We start from the raw sequence: 20,050 nt of genomic DNA, 5'->3' as shown, positions 1-20,050 counted from the left end.
ATCGATGGCCTGTCCATACTACCCAATGACTAAAGCCAGATTCTTCCAGACCACCTCGTTTCTCCAATATTATTAAATTCCTTCCTATCACCCTTCTGCTGACTCACCCCTCCGCCTTGTCACAACCATGACCACTTCCCTAGCCCTCCGGCACAATGGTCGGCACCATTTATGGCGCTTGATAAATTGCCCTACGTCATCTTCAGTCTTAGCTCTTCCTTCTGTTCTCTATCCAGACCAAAACTTTACCCTAATTCCCTCCAATTGTAACTTTGACTCCTTCTCTTAACTTCTGTAACTGAGTAGATACTCTATTTATTTGAACACTGTGGACAATGTGATATTCCTTCTTTTGCAGTAAAAACATGCAGTGGAATCCTGTGAAAATTTCAGCTAGTCAGAAGGCTACCACAGGTCTAACACAATTAGACATTTTAGAGCCTCTTCCACATCTGTGAGCACTGGAGGGAAACCCGAATGGACACGGAAGAAGACACTCCACACAGACCACACAGAAATTATTCTCTTCCTCAGTACTTGTATTTGTCTGGGTGATTTGAGTGTGCATAGTTATGGCATGGAGAAGAATGTTCCAAACCCATTGAAGAAATATGTCTTTATAAACTGCCTTGTGAATAAAAATATACTATTAATGGGTATGCTCCTCAATATTTGTGTTCTTAGATATAAATGGTCCATACTCAGCATAACTATAATCCCAGGGCCAGTGTGCATTCATGTTAACTAAATTGAGTGAATAAAGTAGCCAGAAGTTCCTTTTTTTGCAACAGTTTTTGGCTACAGATTATGGTCTTTAAATATGGTCTTATAGAAGTCAGGTTAGTTCTTTTCTTTGGAACAGACGAACAATTGTATAGTTATATTTGACATAATACTGTTATTTCAGTTGTCCTTGTTCTTTGTTATGGGAGTTATTAAGTATTTTTCTTAAATTTTGTTGATATTTTGGGGGATTTCGGGTTTGTTTTTGTTGTGCTCTCTTTGTCTGCTAACATCTTGGGACCAAGTTGAAAGTAAGCTTTTTGACTTTATACATTTTTGTTTCTTTGTCTGATAATAATCCTTTAAAAAAATAACCAATCAATCAACTAAACAACCAATTGATAAATCATGCAAACAGACTGAGCTCACGTCATATCATAGGTTTTGAATTACACAGTTACAAAAATGACATCAATTAAGCTTGGGATAGAGTTTTTTACCTGTGTAGACCTCTGCCTCCGAGGGATCCTCAACCCGTTTATGCTGGATGATGTAGTCAGAAACTTTGCAGCCAATCAGAGGCTCCACATCCATCCACTCCAGGGCCACCATTGTGCTTGAGGGCTCCAAGTAAGGGGCTAGGCGTACACTAATGGAGCAACATAGAAAGGCCATGGTTAAGACAACAGTTTATTGCCCTCATCCAAAATTTCAAATGACACTGTGTGTGCAATACCTTAAATATGGGCATAAACCTAAAAAAGATAAGTAAGACTGCCATGTGGTCATTGTTATGTTAGAGTAGAGACTGTCAAACATCTGCCTGAGCAGTATTTCATTGGACACCAGGATGGCAAACAGCAGCTTTGAACAAAACAGCATTCCGATGCCACCTGTTCTCCATAAGTGTCCCCTGTGCAGTTTTCCCTCTTTAATCCCTCAAAAGAGATAAAAGAACAATATTACCATTTTGCCTGCCCTCCAGCTTTGTCTGTTACAATGGCTTAGAGAGGAACGTTATCCGTCTTTCATAAAAAGCATGCTGCTCGGTTTGATCCTCACAGACATTAATAATAAGTACTGCAGGTTCTTACTGTTCTTACACTCTGGCACTGGCCAGAATTGGAAATTTGGTTGCTACAGCGACTCTTCATTGACCCTTTCGTGCCAGCAGGCATGGGCCCAGGGAAAGCAAGACCAAAACTCTCGTTGTGGCAACTCGCCCCGTCCTCTCCAATTCCACAACCACAACCACAATCTAGAAATAAAATCAATACCAAAACCACCATAATAGTGCTCAAACTACTTGTGCAATACTTTTGCAACATATTTTTGGTAAAGTATTGCTAAAGAGTTAAGACCAATCTCACCACAAGGTCAATTTAATAGCTCTTCTGGAGTTTATCAGCAGACAGTTTTTTGGCTGTTGATGTTAAAAATTCCTGTTTCAATGTTTATGGAAACAGTATGTATTGTCAAACAATGCATTCAAGCCCTTAGGAACAGTGTTGAAGTGGAAGGAGGTTTAGACGTTGTGGCCACATTTGGTATTGAAAGATACAGATGCACACTTCCCAATGACATTTTCTCTTGCACAATCAAAACAAAAAGAAACAACTTTTTCCCAATTTTTTTTTTAAAAGTCATAGATTTTTTTCACAAATAATTCAGTAAATTATTTTCAAGCCATTAACGTATGTCACAGCTAGGAAGAAGTCAGCTGATTCATCCGGAGGAAATCTTCCTTATAAATAATTCTTCAATTATTTGGTTCAACATAATAATAATAATTAAGCCTTTATTAGTCCCACAATGGGGAAATTACAATTCTCTGCATTTGACCCATCCCGGAGGAGCAGTGGGCTGCAATGAAGCGCCCGGGGAGCAACTTGGGGTTAGGTGTCTCGCTCAAGGACACCTCGGCATGTTGCCTGTTCGAACCACCAACCTTGTGGTTGCGGGTCAAGCGCTCTACGGCATGTGCCACAGCCGCCAACATTTGGTTATAGTTGATAATGTGTGGAGGTCCTTTGCAAAAAAAGAAAACACACTGAGTGCATATTTCATTAGGTCATGGACCAGAATCCCTCTTGCAGCTACACTATATTATATCTATGTTGAACTTTTATTGTTTTTCTAGAGTGGTGCCAATAAAGGTTGGCACTCATTCACTCTTGAAAGTTATATACGAATAGGCATATTGTCTTTTCATTCCTGATTAAAGGCTTTCATTGTAACCTTATCATTTAAATGATTGCCCTTTCAACTTCCTGTTTCTCTTTAAAGGTTCTCAGGGCATCAATGGCTAGGGTGGATGACTCAAGGGTATTATTAGGACACCTTGAATGAGAGCATGTTCTTTTCAGAGGAGTGTAAGGGCTGACTGACAGCTATTAGAACTTTCGGGACTGTGCTTGAGTCTACAACTTTCCCAAGTAACCCAGAAGTCAATGGAGACAGGTATGTGTGTGCATGTGTGTGTGTGAGTGTGCCTGTGGTGCATCAGTGCATGCATCCATGTAATCTCTCTTGTGCATGAATTTCTAGGTGTCATGGCGTCACCTCACACTTACATTGGCTGCCTGAGGGGACTGCAGTTAGGAAGGCCATCTTTGCTGAAGGCACTCAGGTCACAGCGACACCAGTTATCAATGACATCGCCCTTTCCAGCACACCAGTATGAGCTCATTGTGGCGCTCTTGAAGGCCTGTAAAGGGTAACAGGTGAGAGAAATGCAATTATCTCTTGGAACATAAGCTCCCCATCCATCTGTGCTAGCCCCACCCCCATCTCCCATCCCAACCCCCCCCCCCCACCACTGCCCTCATATATCCCAGCACACACACACAGACACACATCCTTGTACTTCTGTCCACATGATGACTAACTGATTATATTCATTTTTCTTTTCCCCATCTCCTAAATTAAACAACAACACTTACATATCAAACTCAGCCTTACCACGAAGAAGTGAGGACTGTCCAAAGTATCCTCAGTTTGTGAAATGCCCTCTCCCTGATTGTCTAAAACTCAAAAAAGGTCTCACAAAGATAGACATGCACACACCCACACACTGAATGACCTTTTCATACCCACCATTCCCAATTACCGTAAGGCAGGAACATCTCACTATCATCGACAAGCTTACACTATGATAGCATAGAGTAACTGTGACTTTTATGATGGAGGTGTGAAAGCTGTGCCAATCGTATGTTTCTGTGTGGATCTGTCGGTGTCAGTGTCGATGTCGATGTCGGTCTATCTGTGAAGGGGATGGGAGGGGGGGTGTTAGGAGATGACATCATCTCCTAACATCTCCTTGTGCTGCTTCATTAACGGGTGAACGAAAAATCAAAGGCAGAAGCTCAGTCATCCTCTAAAAGGCAGCAAAATGCCAATATAACCGTCAAAGCAATAAAGTATAATGTCAGGGCTTTCCTAAAGCCACAGGCATGATAGAGAGTGAGTTCAAGGGAGTTTGCAAGCACTGTGGTTCCCCCTGTCAACCCATGGATCAATGGAGCACTCAGTTATTTATGTGCTCTAACTGGTTGCCAATGCTGCCTTGTGTAGACAACTTTGGAAATGTGCTTGATCATGGTCACAAAAATAGGACACTGGAATCATGAGGAAACAGTATCACTGTGTACCAGGCATCCAACCAAAAGCTGAGAAAACCACCTCCTTTGTTCAAATACACGATGACATTCACTTATCCGAAAGCAAAGGAACTGATGATACCACACATATCTGTCAGACAACTGTGAACATGCAACCATGCACACAAACAGTTATGCAACGTGTTGATTAGTGATAGTGACATTTGAGATTAATTTGGGCATAGTCTTGACAAGAAAGGCAGACGGCTTGACCAAAAAAAGAGTAAGGGTATGCATTCAGAAGCTGATGTTAGCATTTCCACAACACTGCATTGTTAGCTGTAAAGGAGACTCAACAGTCTTTCATGGGAACTGACTTATTTCACTATCGCTTGCTTTCATTCAAGCCAGAGGATCTTGACAGAGAAAGTGACCTAAATGAGCAGCAGACTAAGATAAAGAGGCTGGAGAGACCAAAGGAAAAAGGACAGCAAAAAATCAACAAAATGAACAAGGGAATGGAGGTGTGAAAAAGGGAGATTCCTAACTCTCAAAGCATTCCCCACCTTACTGTGGGACAGGATCAGGATCCTTCAGCAGTGAAGGCTTTCCCATTATGTATACTCCAATACAAGCCACTCTAAATGAGCGTGCTGAATGAGCAGTTATTATAGGGAGTAGGCAAGCACTGCAATCCATGGCCATATAATAACCCCCTAGAAAACCAAAAAGGGGAAAAAGGTAATTGCATTTCTCCCCCCTTGCCTGAACCCATGTGGCTTACTGCTGCCAGAAAACAACAGCAGCAGGGGTCTTGCCACCTCATGTCAAAGGGAAGCAGTCCACAGACAAAGGCAACAAGAAAAACCTGGACCTAAGGTCTATGCACGCAGACAGACTAGACAAATATGAGAAATGAGAAATGACCTCCGCTGCTAGGGGCAAAAGACAGAAAGACCACAGGACCGCCATGCATATACCACCACCAGATTCCTAGAAAAACCCCATATGGGTCTGCGCACTTGATTGCATGGCTGCACATGTGAAAAATAGACAAAGTGATTACTGCCGTGTTTATGTTTGAAGAGTAATGCAAGCCAGTCTCCACTGGGTAAACAGGGAATCTAATTGTGGTTTAGAGAATGGGCTGGGGGGGTTTGGTGGGGGGCACAGGAGGTAAAGCAGAGATGAGGATTTAGAGAAAAGCAAGGAAAAATGACAGCTAAAACATACAAAGTGATAATATGTCAAGTACGTGGCTGTGAAAACAGCCATTTATATACTTTTGTGAGATGACACGTTGAGATGCCCAGGAGAGATTACTTCTGTGTTAAATGCAGGGAGAGGTCAAAGCTGAAAGGGGGTAGATACCCTACACTGTATTGATTAACCACAGATCCTGCATTTCCAAGAACACTATAGATCCATATACATTCTGTGCTGGCCAAATAGAGGTAACAAGCAAACCTTATCCATTATACTTCATATAAAGCAAGTGTTTTGATAAAGATGGTCCTATCTGACTGTAACAGTGTAAGACAGTTTTTGATTAGTCATAACAGATTTGCTTTCAGGAACCGGCACATGGTTCTACCATTTAACAAATATGCCACAATTCATCTCCATTGAACTTATCGATACTGAACAAATTGAGCTGAAATGTAATCAGCCCCTGCTAACAGAGACAAGATCAGAACAACAAGGCTACTCAGCGTCAGCAACAACACCAGCCACAAATTCCAAGCCTTGACATCATCTAAACCTAGCAGACTCACTGGCACCAAAATACTATTTGGACCTTTCACTTTCGTAGAAGCCTGTCGTGACTTACAAGAAGGCAAGGGAGGCCATTGTGACCTCTTTAATGTATTACCCTGTTTTTCTATTCTAAGCTGACCATATTACTGTCCGTTTTCAGAGGCTAATACATGAAAACATTGTCCAGCTGGCCCACAGTATTGATTTATAAGATGATCACCAGTGGTGGTAAAGAGTCTTAGTCAGCACACACAGGACACCATCATTGGTGACTTACGTGTGTGTGTGTGTGTGTGTGTGTGTGTGTGTGTGTGTGTGTGTGTGTGTGTGTGTGTGTGTGTGTGTGTGTGTGTGTGTGTGCATTTATGTAGCATTTCCAATCATTCAGGGCTAATGGGGTTAACAAAGGAACCAATGGGCTGCTTCAAGGAAGCTTATCAGAAGTAGAACTTCCAGGAAATTGGACACTGGAGGCGGCTGGAGGGTTGGTTCACCCAGAGGTTGATAGGGGATTGCCATGTCAATGGAGGACCCTCAAACAGCAGGTATTGCTTTTTAGGATTGCCACACTATCTGGGGATGGTCTAAGCTAATCTGACTATTCCAGCAAAGAAAAATGACTTTTTTGTTAGAGTGCTATCTTATTGTGTGTAACAAAATCAGAAATCTAAGCCAACAAAAATAAAAAAAAGCCAACAGAGAAGGGGAGTATAAAACGAAAAACAAATACAATTTGACAAAAATGTAAGATTTCAATGGAAACAAACAAGAGTACGTCTGCTGGACATTCACCTCTTTATGATTAATCAAATAATTATCAATTCTGCCTTCATCGTCAGGTGGCTGTCTCGGTAAGGTCTTTCTTTGTGATAGAAAGATGGATTTAGGGTCAGTACAGTCAATTTGGTTGTTTGTCTGTAGCATAAAGGGCAAGTCTTAACTACTGCTGATGTAATTATTGCTTTATGGACCAAATAATGACTACAACCTAGACTCAGTGTCCAGTTTATTAGGTGCACCTATAGTTTTACCAATGCATACTAATACAACAACTCAGGTCATAATGTTGTGTTATTCTAGCAGGTGTTTCTATTATTTTGCCCAACCCATTCATGTCAATAATGGTAGACTAAAAACAGAAACTCCTCTCTGTATAATGCACTACAGTTCAACAGCACCACTAACTACATTCTCCAAAATTATCATACAGTGGAAGCAACGCCTCTCTAGTTTAAAAACAAAACCTTTGAACCCTCATGACGGAATATTTTACAGTACTGTTGTATTAAACTGCATTAGTTCTAGCTATGTGTACTAAACTGGCAATTCAGTGTAGTATGTACTGGCCATAGAAAGTTTATTAGAATCTGTTTAATTATTACTTATATGAGCGTGCACTCTCCTTGGTACTGAAGTGATGTTCTTGGGATCAAAATTTGCTTTTTTTTTTTTTTTTTTCTATGTGTGCATTAGATTAGTATACCTGCCCACCCATTAAAAGCATACTTAACCTGCTCTTCTGTATAATGCTCCTACTGCTTTCATTCTGGTGTTGTTGATGTTATTGCTCTTTTACTTCTTAGCCCCCTCCTGCCCCCACTGAGAATGTTCTAGACACACAACTGGCAAGGGGCTGCAGTAGTGCGTTATGGTGAGAGCATGACAGCGGCCACTAGACAAGATATAAAGCATTCTGACCCATTAGACTCACAACCAATTTGTTCAAAAGGTTTGCCATAACTCAGTCACAGCATCACAGGACATAGGACCACAGGCAAGCTCCACAGGCGTTAGCTTTTTTATTTATCCACTGGGGTATTTTGCTCTGGCACTAAAACAGGGCAGTGTCTGTGTGCATGTGTGTATTTGTGTGCACAACCCAGGCCTGTAAGCAAGACCACCTTAGTCGAGTCCAAGCCAATTTCAAGACTGGTTACAGCCAAATTCAAGTCAAGATCAGGTTTATAGAAAGTCAAGCCCAAGAAAAGAGCAACTTGAGAGGTTATCAATACATAGACAATGAGGGAATACACCTCAAATCTTGCATCATTGCGTTTATTACAGATGAAGTATCTACTAATTTAAAAGGGAAAAAATGCCCCCATTATTTAGCCATGTATGTATTTTTGCTCTTATTTGCTATTATTTTGGGATAAAAATAGAGTTAAAAAATGTACAAAGGAATTTGTTTATGTGTGGTGATAACATAACAAAGCACAAACATCACACTTAAAAACTTAAAACATCAGAAAAATAGTGTCCCCATATACTCTGCAGAATCCACAGACTTTACTGTAAGTTTTAATTTCAAGTTATTCCTGCTGAAGAAACCTATAGCAACTGTTGGACAGTGATACCATCTCCATGGAGGCAAATATATCAGGGATGGACATCTTAAAATTTGGAAACTTCAAAATAAAACTACCAGCATGGAAAGATGCCACAAGAGGTAAGAGAGACAAAATGTTTTCTTTTCTTTATTAGAGTACACTAACCCTTTATGGTTTTAGGACAAACTTTGATCCTAAAGCAAATAACCTGCATCCCAGGTATTATTTTCCTAAAATCTTTAACTAGTCATTGGTAATGTCAGTGCTGTGCACCTGTACAAAGAAATACCTTATTCCCCATTTTCCTATTTGACAAAGCCACGCGAAGCAAGCTATTTCTACAGATGAATTATCTTTCTTTTGAATCCTGGTCATGGTCTTTTCCCTGAAACTAAATCTCCCTCTGGCTTAATAACGAGGAGATTGATGTGAAAGGGACATGACATGTCCTGTCAAACAGTCAGGGAGCGGCCACTGAAAGATGGAGGTAGCAGAGAAAGGAGGTGGAAAGGGGGGCCAAAGAAGAATGACAGGTCCATGTAAACCCGGTTTTTGGTACATCTAATCATAAGCTGGACAACTGAGCCTCTATTTTGATGGATTCAGGGGGTTTAAGGTAAAAACGAACACAAAAAAACTTCATATCTCAGAAAGCTTTTTCAACATGGCAGCTGTCTTCCCAGATAGACCCAGTCAAGTAGAAAGATAGTCTCAAGCAAACGTGTGTGTGTGAGAGACAGGGAGAGAGAGGGACAAACAGACAGAATGAGCAGTTGTGTGTGTGTGTTAATGCGTGTGTGTGGGTGTGTGTGTGTGTGTGTGTGTGTGTGTGTGTGTGTGTGTGTGTGTGTGTGTGTGTGTGTGTGTGTGGAGGGGCAGGTTGTTTTGTTGTTCGTCTCTAATGCAATATACGTATGTGCCTTTCAGACTAGCAGCAGCAGTTGCCGCCAAGAGAAGAAGAGAAAAAGAGGAAAAGAGGAGCAGAGTGATGGACTCCCCTCCCTCCCAAGAGGTCGATGACATCAATAAGAAGCTAATAATCCTGCCTCAAGCTAGCTCAGAAGGGCTTGCCAGAGCGATCCACTGCAGTCTACCCCTTCTCCTCTTCCTCATACATCTCACTCTATACATACACAGAAGACCATGGGTTAGATAGGGGGAGAGAGAAGGATGGATGGATAGCGAGGTGTTTGGGAGAGAGGGAAAAAGAGACATTTTGCTCTTCCTCACGTTTAGCTATTGATGAGGCCCAGTAGGGATCGTCTGATATTGATTGTGCCTTCTTTTCTTTGGGGCTGTGGTGCTTGTCATGGGCGGCACGTACAGGGGGCTTTGCTGTGTGTATCTGTCTGTTGCCTCTGAATGCATATATATATATATATATATATATATATATATATATATATATATATATTTGTGTGTACAACAATTTTGTTGCATGGTAATCTGTGACGGTTAGGTAATTAGATTCTTGATTAGGGGGGGGCGTGTGTGTTGGGTGTGAGTCACCTGCAAACAGCTCTGCGTTGGCTTAAACACGCACAGAGACATTTACTGGATGTCATCTAGCAAGACAATGTCAAAATGAAGCCCAAACAAAGCAAAATGTGGTAAATTAAATGTCAAATGAAGCCAGGGACCCCCTCCTAAATTACCTTTAGGCAAAGACATCTGGTATGATTAACTTTCATTGCACAAAGATCCAACAACTTTTCATACAGGATGAATCATAAACACAAAATGGCCATTAGGCTGATATCCTGCCACTAGTTATATATATATATATATATATATATATTTATATTTATATTTATATTTATATCACACATCGACTTCCCCACAAGAGCAGAAAACCATGATGTAATCTTTTTATGCCCCTGTATTACAGTGCTCAATTCCAGTGGTCAAAGTTAACCAACTAATGCCACCTAGAGGCAATTTGTTACAACTGCCTCAGATAAACCGCTTCAGAGGACAATGGATATGTACAGCCTGAAAGGATTACACCACCATGAGATTGTATATAAGAAAAACATACGGAACAATTAAGATATGCCTCCTACACTTGCAGAAAAGATAATACCTTTTGTCACAGGGCAGCTTAACATATATGTTAATTTGCCTCACATTAACCATGACCTTCCGTTTGCAAAAGTGGAAATATAACCACATCCCAACCAATTGTAATTGGTCTAATAGCAAGTTGACACCATGCATATCCATATAAATGAGTAATTCAGAATTTAAAAGAGATCCAGACTTCGGTGATATTATGTGTCATTCCTCTCATTCAGAAATACTATTGATGTTACAGTAAACTTTATTTCTGGATGTGGATGTTTTTTTATTATTTTTGCTTTTTTCCCCCCAACTCCAGTGGGTATGTTGACGCTTCAGATCTTTTGACTTGATTCTCCTTCTGTTTTTATGGTCACTCTTCCAGCCTCTCCCTCCCCTTCTACAAAAACATCCACATCCACATGCACATGCACGTGCAAACAAGCAAACACACACCCCCTACCCCCATGCTGCTTTCTCACCTCCTTGGTGACGTTGTCTTGGACCAGGCTGTAGAGGGGCACCACGCGGCTGACTTCCAGCAGCACAGGGATGGGGGAAGGCTGCTCTCCACTCCTGCTGTTACCAGTGCGGCCTCTTCCTGACACTCCTCCCATCATGGCCTGGTGATGGCACAGGTGGCAGCCAGCTGGACAGCTGCCTTTCTCCTCGCATCGGATCTCCACGCCATTCACCATGTCGTCAGACAACAACTGGCTCTTCTGCAGTGCCGACAGGTAGCTGATGAAGGGAACCGACTTCAGCTCACGTCGCCCACCTCCACCAACCCCCTGGTCCGTTGCCTCTGAAATGGGTAGTCAGAATAGCGAGGGAGGGTATAGGTATGATGGGGCACAGATAAAGAAAAACAAAGTTAACAACAGTTATTATTTAAATTAATTTCAGGAGTAGGGGAAAAAAACATCTCTTTCACTTTCATGTGTTTTCTTTACAAATGATAAAACCAATCCCCACTTCCCCAACTTTCTCTCAGCTCTATTTCCATAAAATAATTTATGGATCTTCACTTCGAGTAGCAAAAAACATTCAGTCGCTCAGTTGCATAAAGCGTCCACATCTGGATTTACTTTTACTTGCTGCCAAGGAAAAGAAGAAAAAAACAACAACTAATCCCTTACTGTCACCAGCTTTCATAGACAAAGGATGAATGGGAGGGAAAGGGAGGAAGGGTGTCACTGGCTTCTTCTCCTGAGTGTCAATTACCACTATTTGATGTTCTCACTAGAGTTGGGGGGATTCTTCCTCATCATTTCCTCTTTCAGAGACAACAACACACCATGTGAAAAGAAGAGGCGACGACAGAAGCAGGGGAGGAGTAAAAACAGGAGAGAATGCTACTTGGGTGTTGAGTGTTTCATTTGGAGGATACATCAGGCCACATGTTACAGTGGACCCATGTTGTTTGCCATCTGTGCTGATGTGGCAGATGAGCATTTGTGTCTATTTGCTTAACAAGAACAGACAAATATGAGAGTTTTCCAAATTAGTGATATGGTGTTCTTTCTAGTGGCAAAAAGGTGTATTCGAGTAGGAATTACTGGCTTTGGATGTTGCTTTGAGACATGATTCATCATCGGTCAGCACATATCCCAATGAATAACAAATGTATATCTGCAAATGTATGTATTCCCTAATCAAACTACTAATATATGGATAAAAAAAAACTGACTATGTTGATGTAGGTTGTCATGAGTAAACCAAGCCCTGCAGATTATTGAAGTTTTTGTTGTCCTAAAAAACAACATCAGACCGACATGAGAGTATAATCACATAAATGTCTAAATGTTTAAGTTACAATCAATCCCCACACATGGATGGATGGAGGAAATTACCAATGCATACATATTACATAAGTGCACATATGCACCCACACAAAACAGAAGGAAGCCCAAACCCGACGGAAGGGGGTAAGACAGCAGCAAAAACCTTTGATATTATTCAAGGTGGGGTAATTGGGACCAATTAGGGTTAGTAATTCAAATGACTTATTTCCCTTTTTTGCCCATTTTAATGACAGTGAAATAAAAAATCCTGAAACCCAAGTGTGTTTCCGTGGGAGACGGAGTGAAACAGGTCTGCATGTGAAATATCACTTGGACTCCTGTAATATCAACAACGTTAAATAGGGTAACCGAAGACATGAAAGAGGTGTGTTGACTTTCAACTATTCATTTCTCAAACAAAAACAGATGCCGACCCATGTGCTTTACCAGCAAGCATGTAACAGCTCCGTAAAAAAAGAAAAAAGAACACGGGTTGGGACGCTTTCAAAGACTTTTTTCAAACTAATATTTGTTGATGTGACGTTTAAACCATGTTAATAACTCATGAAAAAAAGAATATTTAATTAAAATATATCAGAAATGAGTTTTCAATTTCGAACCAAGTAATTAAAACCAAAAAGTCATGATGTAACTCAAAGCTGCAATAAGTTTTCTTTTCTGTACCGTTGACAATGCAAAGGTTACAAGCAAAAATAATGTGATTACATAGCATTTACTACTTTAATAGGTCAGTTTATGTTGTATTAAAAAGCCTTAGAGCTCATAATTAAATAGTAGACTGTGGTTGTGAGTCCAGTGGAGGTTCTGGTAAGATAAACACAAAAAATCAAAAAATCAAATATATATGTATATGCAATGTGTAATATTACATTTTTAAATACAAACTGCAAGTCAGGTCACTTCCTAATCTAAGGACATGACCCTGTCCTCAATTGTTGCTATGACCCTGGTGTGTGTTTGTATGAAAAACTGAGCCTGTACATACATTTATTGATGCATGTCTTTGCAGCTTACTCCCTGTGTGCGTCTGTAAGACACTGGCAGGCAGTTGAAAGGGTGGTTGGTAACTTCATTTGCAACAGTATGTAAACAGGCTCAAGGGGTGGCCCAAGAACCCAAATACTTTCACTTCTTGAGGCAACACAGACACAGAAAAGAGCTGTCTTCACCTCTCATATGTCCATAAGGTTGGTTGTGGCTAGCAGGTATAAATCACTCTCAACCCCTTTAACTCAATCCAGTTGTTTACATCTATGTAAACAAATACATTTGATGAAGGATTTGGCACTGTCACATATTGTCGGAGATAATAGCTAGGATAAATTATAGGTAAGGTACTATGATTGTCAAAATTAGCTCACATTAATAGTGTGCATTGCATTTTACCTTTAAAATGTTGTTTTCCCTCTTTATTGACTTGTTTTGAGACTAATAGCAAACTGCTGTAACAATTTCCATCTGGTATCACTAAAGTATTTTGTGCATGTCTCTGTTTATTTGTGTAATGTACAGTTTTACTGACATCTGACCAACGTTGACACCCTTCACAAGGGTGAATTAAATAGGAGAGCATGCATTTTGGTGCAGTTAAAGGAGTGGGCCGTCATTCCTCATCTGTCTGCTGTGTGGAATGAATTTGATGCTCACTTGCCTGTCATCAAACATAGTGCAGAGATAAATGAGTGAATTTCCTTGCCATTGATCTTGTACTGCCTTTGTTAATTAAAATGTCTTTGTAGACTGGTTGCAGTATAATTACTCATGAGGGACACATCCCTTCTGGCCAGGGTTATGTTGCCCAGGCAACAACAGCTAAGGTGTCAGATATCTTCCATAGCAATTTAATACAGCTGCTGTTAGATGTGGTTAGTGTTGTCATTGTTGTTTTTGCTTTATTAGAACAGCTGCTATTGCTACCACAGTCTTCTGATCCAAACTTATCTACAGGGGCTCATATTTCCAATTAATTTTACACAGCCTTGCACAATATTGGTAGAGCAAGTGACACATGCTAATAAAAAATGCATCTGTGTGAGCTGTATCTTGTCTGCAAAGTACCAACACAATTCAACTTAGTTATATTTTGCCATATAAACTAGTTTAACAGCAGTAACTCTAGCCAGAATACAATGCAATACATTATATATTCCACATTTCCTTAGAACATTTTTTCTGTCCTTGACCAGCGTACCAATTCCCACATTTAGGGGGTGTGTGTGTTGAACGGACATCTTCTCGAAGACTTATTCTGACATCTAGTGGTCTATTACTATAATTACTGTCTCGTGTCTAAAAACTTAAACATGTCACCACATCTGGACTCTTTCAAATGCAGTTGTAGCCTGTGAGCAATAGCCTGCTTCAGGTTCTCTGTGAGACTTATTTTCTCAGTTACAGGTCTGTTTACTTGTTCACTCATAGGCCAGTGTATATTTGTTCTTTTAAGGATGGCCTGGTACAATTACAAAGTATGCATTCCTGCTGCACACTGAAAGGACCACTGTCATTTCAGGATAATTTGCATTATAAAATAGGATAAGTTTTACAAATAGTATTCTTCCAGGAAATTTTTTTTTAGACTAGGTACTGTGCATGGAAATTAATAAAAAAAAATACACTAAAATACAATTTAAATCAAGGCTTTGCTTCGTCCTCTGTTGTGTGAATATGGCAATGTTGGGAATAAGGCAAGTCAGAAAAATCTAATTAACTGCACTGTCCTATGATCAGGACCGTGACTGATCGGCATTAGGACCCTGGTGAGTCCTTGTGCAAGCCCACGCAGCAGCCAATCAAAACCGTTCTAGCTCGGAGCTGTGCGTGCTACGTAGCAAAGCGTACGTCAGGTCGTCAACACTGCAGTTTCTCACTTGTAGCTGCAGCAGCAGAACCACACAGCACGCCCATCAGAACCTCTGAACTTCCAAACAAGCTAATATTTTGAAGAAAAAGGTAATGTTTGAAGGTCGACACGTGACAGAGAGACATTACAATGAGCTGCATATCTTATGTATCAAATGCACGTTGATCACAAGCAGCCCTGTGGTAATGTGGAATAACATTGTCGCGTTCACGTTGTGTTGTTTTGTGGAGAGGCCTACGGTTTGCTTGACTAAAATTAGGGAATTCTCAATGCAACTCGTTCATAAGTCTGGATTGCAAGGTCAGCCTATTTTTAAGCACAATCCTGCCCTTAGAGATGACCTAGTTATTGCTGTAAATATGGCGTGGGACGATCGTGTTTCAATGATTCACATCAACAATTAGCTTACCTGCTACTTAGACAACTACGTGCCTTGTTGTTTAAGCATATTTCTTTTAGCAGCAATAGTATGCAACTGAACTATAGTTGTCAGTAAATGGTTTCCTGTTAAACTGGAGGTCACCCTATAAGTAATATTTAGCGGTATGTCCGCTACACTGCGACAGCTAGCTAGTTTGACACAGAGAAGAGCTCACTGGCTGTGCTACTTACAGCTGGCCACATACTTCATATTTTATTTTATTATAGTCGGAGTCAATACTTTTGTAAAATGACTGCTGCATGCAGAAATAACTGTGATGGATCAAGAATGTAACATAATACATACTTATTTCTTATTGACATTGTCAATTTTTTTTACTCTTTGTTGAATTTCACACAGAATGGTACAGTAATACAAAAACTCCTTTTCTTTTTGTTTATTCCAACTCAAGGGAAGGACCATCATGGAGGCAGCATCTTCCCCGCTGGACCCCGAGTTAATGAGGGAGGTTCTTGAATGCCCTATATGCATGGAGACCTACAACCAGGATCAAATGAGACCCAAACTCCTGCAGTGTGGTCACACAGTGTGCCGTCAGTGTCTAGAGAAGCTGTTGGCCAATACTATAAACGGTGTGCGATGCCCTTTCTGTAGCAAGGTGTCCCGTATGAGCAGTATCTCCCAGCTGGCCGATAATCTCACCGTGCTCAAGATCCTCGATTGTACTACATCCTGCAGTGCCGCTGCTGCCGCCCTTATGTGCAAGTCCTGCTGCAACCGCCTACCACGACAGTACTGTCATGATTGCACCACAGTCCTCTGTGAGCTTTGTAAAGGGGAAGGGCACCTTCACCAAGGCCATTCAGTCCAGCCGATTAGGGTGGCCGCTGAACAGCGTCGTAAAGAACTGGGTGGTAAACTGGCTTCTCTGCGTGATGTCATGGGCGAAATTCAGAAGAAAAAGACAGCTATTGAAAGCATTTCAAAGTCTTTGAGACTTAAGTCCCAGGCAGTGCAGCAGGACTATACTTCAGCCGAGCTACGTATTCAAGAGCAACTCAGCAGGTCTCGAAGGACATTCACAGCTTCCATGGCAGAAGTCGAAAAGCTAAATGGGCGGGTCCTGGAAGAGCAAACATATCTTCTTAACATTGCAGAGGTAAAAGTGGTGTCGCGTTGTGATTATCTGACAATGCTGGTGAGGCAGAGCGATACCGCTTTGCTAAAGGATGATGGCGAAGGCAGTGATGATGAAGAGCTGGATTGGAGAAGTAGCTTGCCCACAATGTTTCAGCTGCAGGAGCCAGGGCTGGTCAGAACAGCGCACTTGAAACCTGTAGAAGTGGGCCAAGTGACCACAAATGCTTATTCTGTCAATACAGAGGATGAGCAGAGTGGGTTGGAGACCGAACTTGAGGGTGACGTAGAGAGTGTAGCTGGAGCAATGGGGGCTTATGGTGGTGTTAGGCGGGCTCCAGTGGATCTTTACCGAGACATTGACATGGTTGCAGCTACAGAGGAGGCGGTCTGTGGTTCACCATGCAGCTTTAAGTCAAAGTCCCTGGATGCAGGTGGGGGATCGCCTGGAGGAGCTGGTGCAAGTGCAGGGCCTCCAGTCTGCCAGTTTGTGAAGAAAATGGGCTGCAAGGGAACGCTACCTGGCATGTTCAATTTACCAGTCAGCGTCTGTGTAACGCCACAAGGTGAGGTCCTGGTGGCTGACCGTGGCAACTACCGCATCCAGATCTTTAATCGCAAAGGTTTCCAGCGTGAAATTCGCCGCAGTGCTAGTAGCATTGACAACTTTGTCCTGAGCTTCCTTGGGGCTGATCTGCCTAACCTCATCCCCTTATCCATTGCTGTCACTCCTCAAGGACTGATTGGGGTCACTGACAACTACGATAACTCAGTTAAAGTCTACACTATGGATGGACAATGTGTGGCTTGCCATAAAAACCAGCTAATCAAACCCTGGGGCATTACCGCTATGCCATCAGGTCAGTTTGTGGTGTCAGATGTGGAAGGTGGCAAGCTGTGGTGCCTAGCAGTGGAACGCAATGTAGGTGTGGTCAGCTACAACCGATTGTGCTCTGCTGTGAGGCCAAAGTTTGTGACATGTGATGCAGCTGGAACGGTCTATTTCACCCAGGGCCTAGCCCTGAACTTTGAGAAACGTCACAATGAGCCCCATCTGGAAGGTGGCTTTTCCATCGGCTCAGTTGATAAGGATGGCCAGCTAGGCAAGCAGCTCAGCCATTTCTTCTCGGAGTCAGAGGACTTCCGCTGTATCACTGGAATGTGTGTGGATGCCAATGGGGATTTGCTGGTAACGGACAGTGGCAGGAAGGAAATCCTTCAGTTTCCCAAAGAGGGTGGATTCAAAATTCTCATTCAGGAAGGGCTGACGTGCCCTGTAGGAGTGGCCACCACCCAGAAAGGACAACTGCTAGTGCTGGATTGTTGGGACCACTGTGTGAAAGTCTACACATACATTCAGAGGAGGCACTCCTCCACTTCCTAGAGGAACAATCAAGTCTATATGCACATGAGCATGAGAGGTTTAGTAGGTACGCGTTTGTATGAACGTTTGGAAAGGGTAGAATCACACTGTTATCTTTCACTTTTGTTTGGCTGCAGTCCAAATATGTTTCACTTGGGTTAATAAATAATTGTTGCGGGTAGTTTGATTCAGTTTAAAACCCACTGGATTTTAAATTAATACCTAAAATTAAAAATATGCCCATTAAGCTGCTTCCTTCCTGATTATTTGAATAGATCACAACACTGTGTTGTCAACAAAATAGACAAATGCAGGCACAAAGTACAGATGATTTTCCTTCATCTGTTTTACTGATATAGCCACCGTTAAGCCTGACTGTGTGTGATGCATGGCTTTCACTAATCTGTCTCTACTTTGCGAAAGAAAAAAAATGAGAGGAAGAAGAGCGGAAAAAGAATATGTATTTACATATGAAATAAGCATACCAAGGCTTTTGGCCTGTGAAGCACTTTATTGTTGACACAGCACTGTTTGCTAGTGTTTTAGTAGCACAGAGTAACATTGATGTTTCTGAATGCACCTTTACATTTTACTGGGCAGTTAACTAATGGGAAAAGAATAACCAAGTATCGGCATTCAATGAATTGCATTCAGTAACATTCAGGGAACATTAAGTGTAGAATAATAAGTTACCTACATGATATAGGGTCGACCAATAAAATCACAACACGATAGAATTTGGAGGAAAGATGGGTGATATGGGGAAATGTTGATCTGTCATTTAATGGGTTTCATGGGGTTCTTTCAATGGGTTCCGAATTTGGGGTTACTGATGTTTGATTTGTAAACCGCATTATTTTTAAGTCCCGGTACAAATTAATACTGCCTAGTTAGCCTGTGTGCTGGGTATTTTCTAGCAGCACATGAGCTTAAATTACTTTTTTCCAAAGCAAAAATAACTAAAAATCTACTGCCTGTTTTACAAACGCTTTTCTCTCTGTATATTCCTTCATTCAACCCTCTCCTAGTGACTTCCCAGCCACAGCCTCACTTCTGTCACTAGGAGGCAGGTTGAGGTAACCATCTACAAGATAACATTATTGTCACCCGTTTGGCTCCTACTCTAGCTCTCTCTGTCATACATCTCACTATAACTCCTTCTGCTGGTTTTTTATTTTTTAGTTTGATCTCAAACACTGAAGCTTCAAGTTTTAGTCCTACTTTTCAGAGTTGTGTCCATAATGATTAGAGTAGCAAAGGTCCCAGATGACTTTTGTAACACTGCTTACAATTTCAGGGCTTTGTTGTCTTTATTCCCTATGGGTTTACCTTCAGCTACATCATACAATCATCTATAAATTACTTTTTGTTTCAATGACATTATAGCTAACACTAAATAGCTCCAGCACCCAGAACATGTTAAGTGTTAGGACTAAAACAGGCATCTACAACTTGAATACTGTTTAAATACATTGTTCAAACCTGGTGTTTATTCCAGATAATTGATGCCATTGTTTTCTCAGCCCTAGCCACACACACACACACACACACACACACACACACACACACACACACACACAGCCTGGCTTTATTACACTGGGGTGTTGTTTCCTACTTGCTGTGTCTCCCTCAGGCAATGTATAGTGTTTTTCAAGTTAGAGGTAGTCAACATTTAATTGTTTTATATCTGCGCGCATCTGATTCATTATCTTTATTGAATTTCTGTGTCCATGTGAAGCATTAGAGAGATTATGATTTCAGCTAAAATAACATTAGAAGACAACTTTAATCACAATATTTAGTGGCCTAAATATGGGGAACAAGTTATTCACTGAAAGCCACCCTTATATATGTTATATATTCTATGTCCATGAAGTTGTGAATAGTAAATATATGCCTTCCCTCTTCCAACCACACTATGACTCCGTTTCAGCCTTAAAAAAAAATAATTATTTCAATAAAGAACTTAATCCTGCACCTGGAGCCCTATTAAACAGCAACATGCGAATATACATATCTAAAAATCAAACTG

At 41.2% G+C, this 20,050-nt stretch overlaps 2 protein-coding genes across 2 annotated transcripts in view; one reads left to right on the top strand and one right to left on the bottom strand.

Annotated features, from left to right (window-relative positions):
- LOC129102063 (astrotactin-2-like) overlaps window positions 1-20,050 on the bottom strand; it is a 238,733-nt gene that overhangs the window by 35,562 nt on the left and 183,121 nt on the right. Inside the window, 3 exon segments of the mRNA XM_054612005.1 lie at window positions 1,224-1,372; window positions 3,297-3,430; window positions 10,951-11,273. Coding sequence (XP_054467980.1) covers window positions 1,224-1,372; window positions 3,297-3,430; window positions 10,951-11,273 — 606 coding nt within the window.
- Window positions 15,137-19,543, top strand: trim32 (tripartite motif containing 32). Its single transcript, XM_054612006.1, has 2 exons — window positions 15,137-15,225; window positions 15,970-19,543. The coding sequence occupies exon 2, from the start codon at window positions 15,982-15,984 to the stop codon at window positions 18,037-18,039; it is 2,058 nt and encodes a 685-aa protein (XP_054467981.1). The 5' UTR covers window positions 15,137-15,225; window positions 15,970-15,981; the 3' UTR covers window positions 18,040-19,543.

The sequence above is a fragment of the Anoplopoma fimbria genome, chromosome 14 (genome assembly GCF_027596085.1).
Source record: "Anoplopoma fimbria isolate UVic2021 breed Golden Eagle Sablefish chromosome 14, Afim_UVic_2022, whole genome shotgun sequence".
Lineage (NCBI taxonomy): Eukaryota > Metazoa > Chordata > Actinopteri > Perciformes > Anoplopomatidae > Anoplopoma > Anoplopoma fimbria.
This window is presented reverse-complemented; position numbering and strand designations above follow the sequence as displayed.

What these genes read in the sequence shown, in the direction of transcription:
- trim32 (XM_054612006.1), top strand. Translation starts at nt 15,982, where the DNA reads ATGGAGGCAGCATCTTCCCCGCTGGACCCCGAGTTAATGAGGGAGGTT.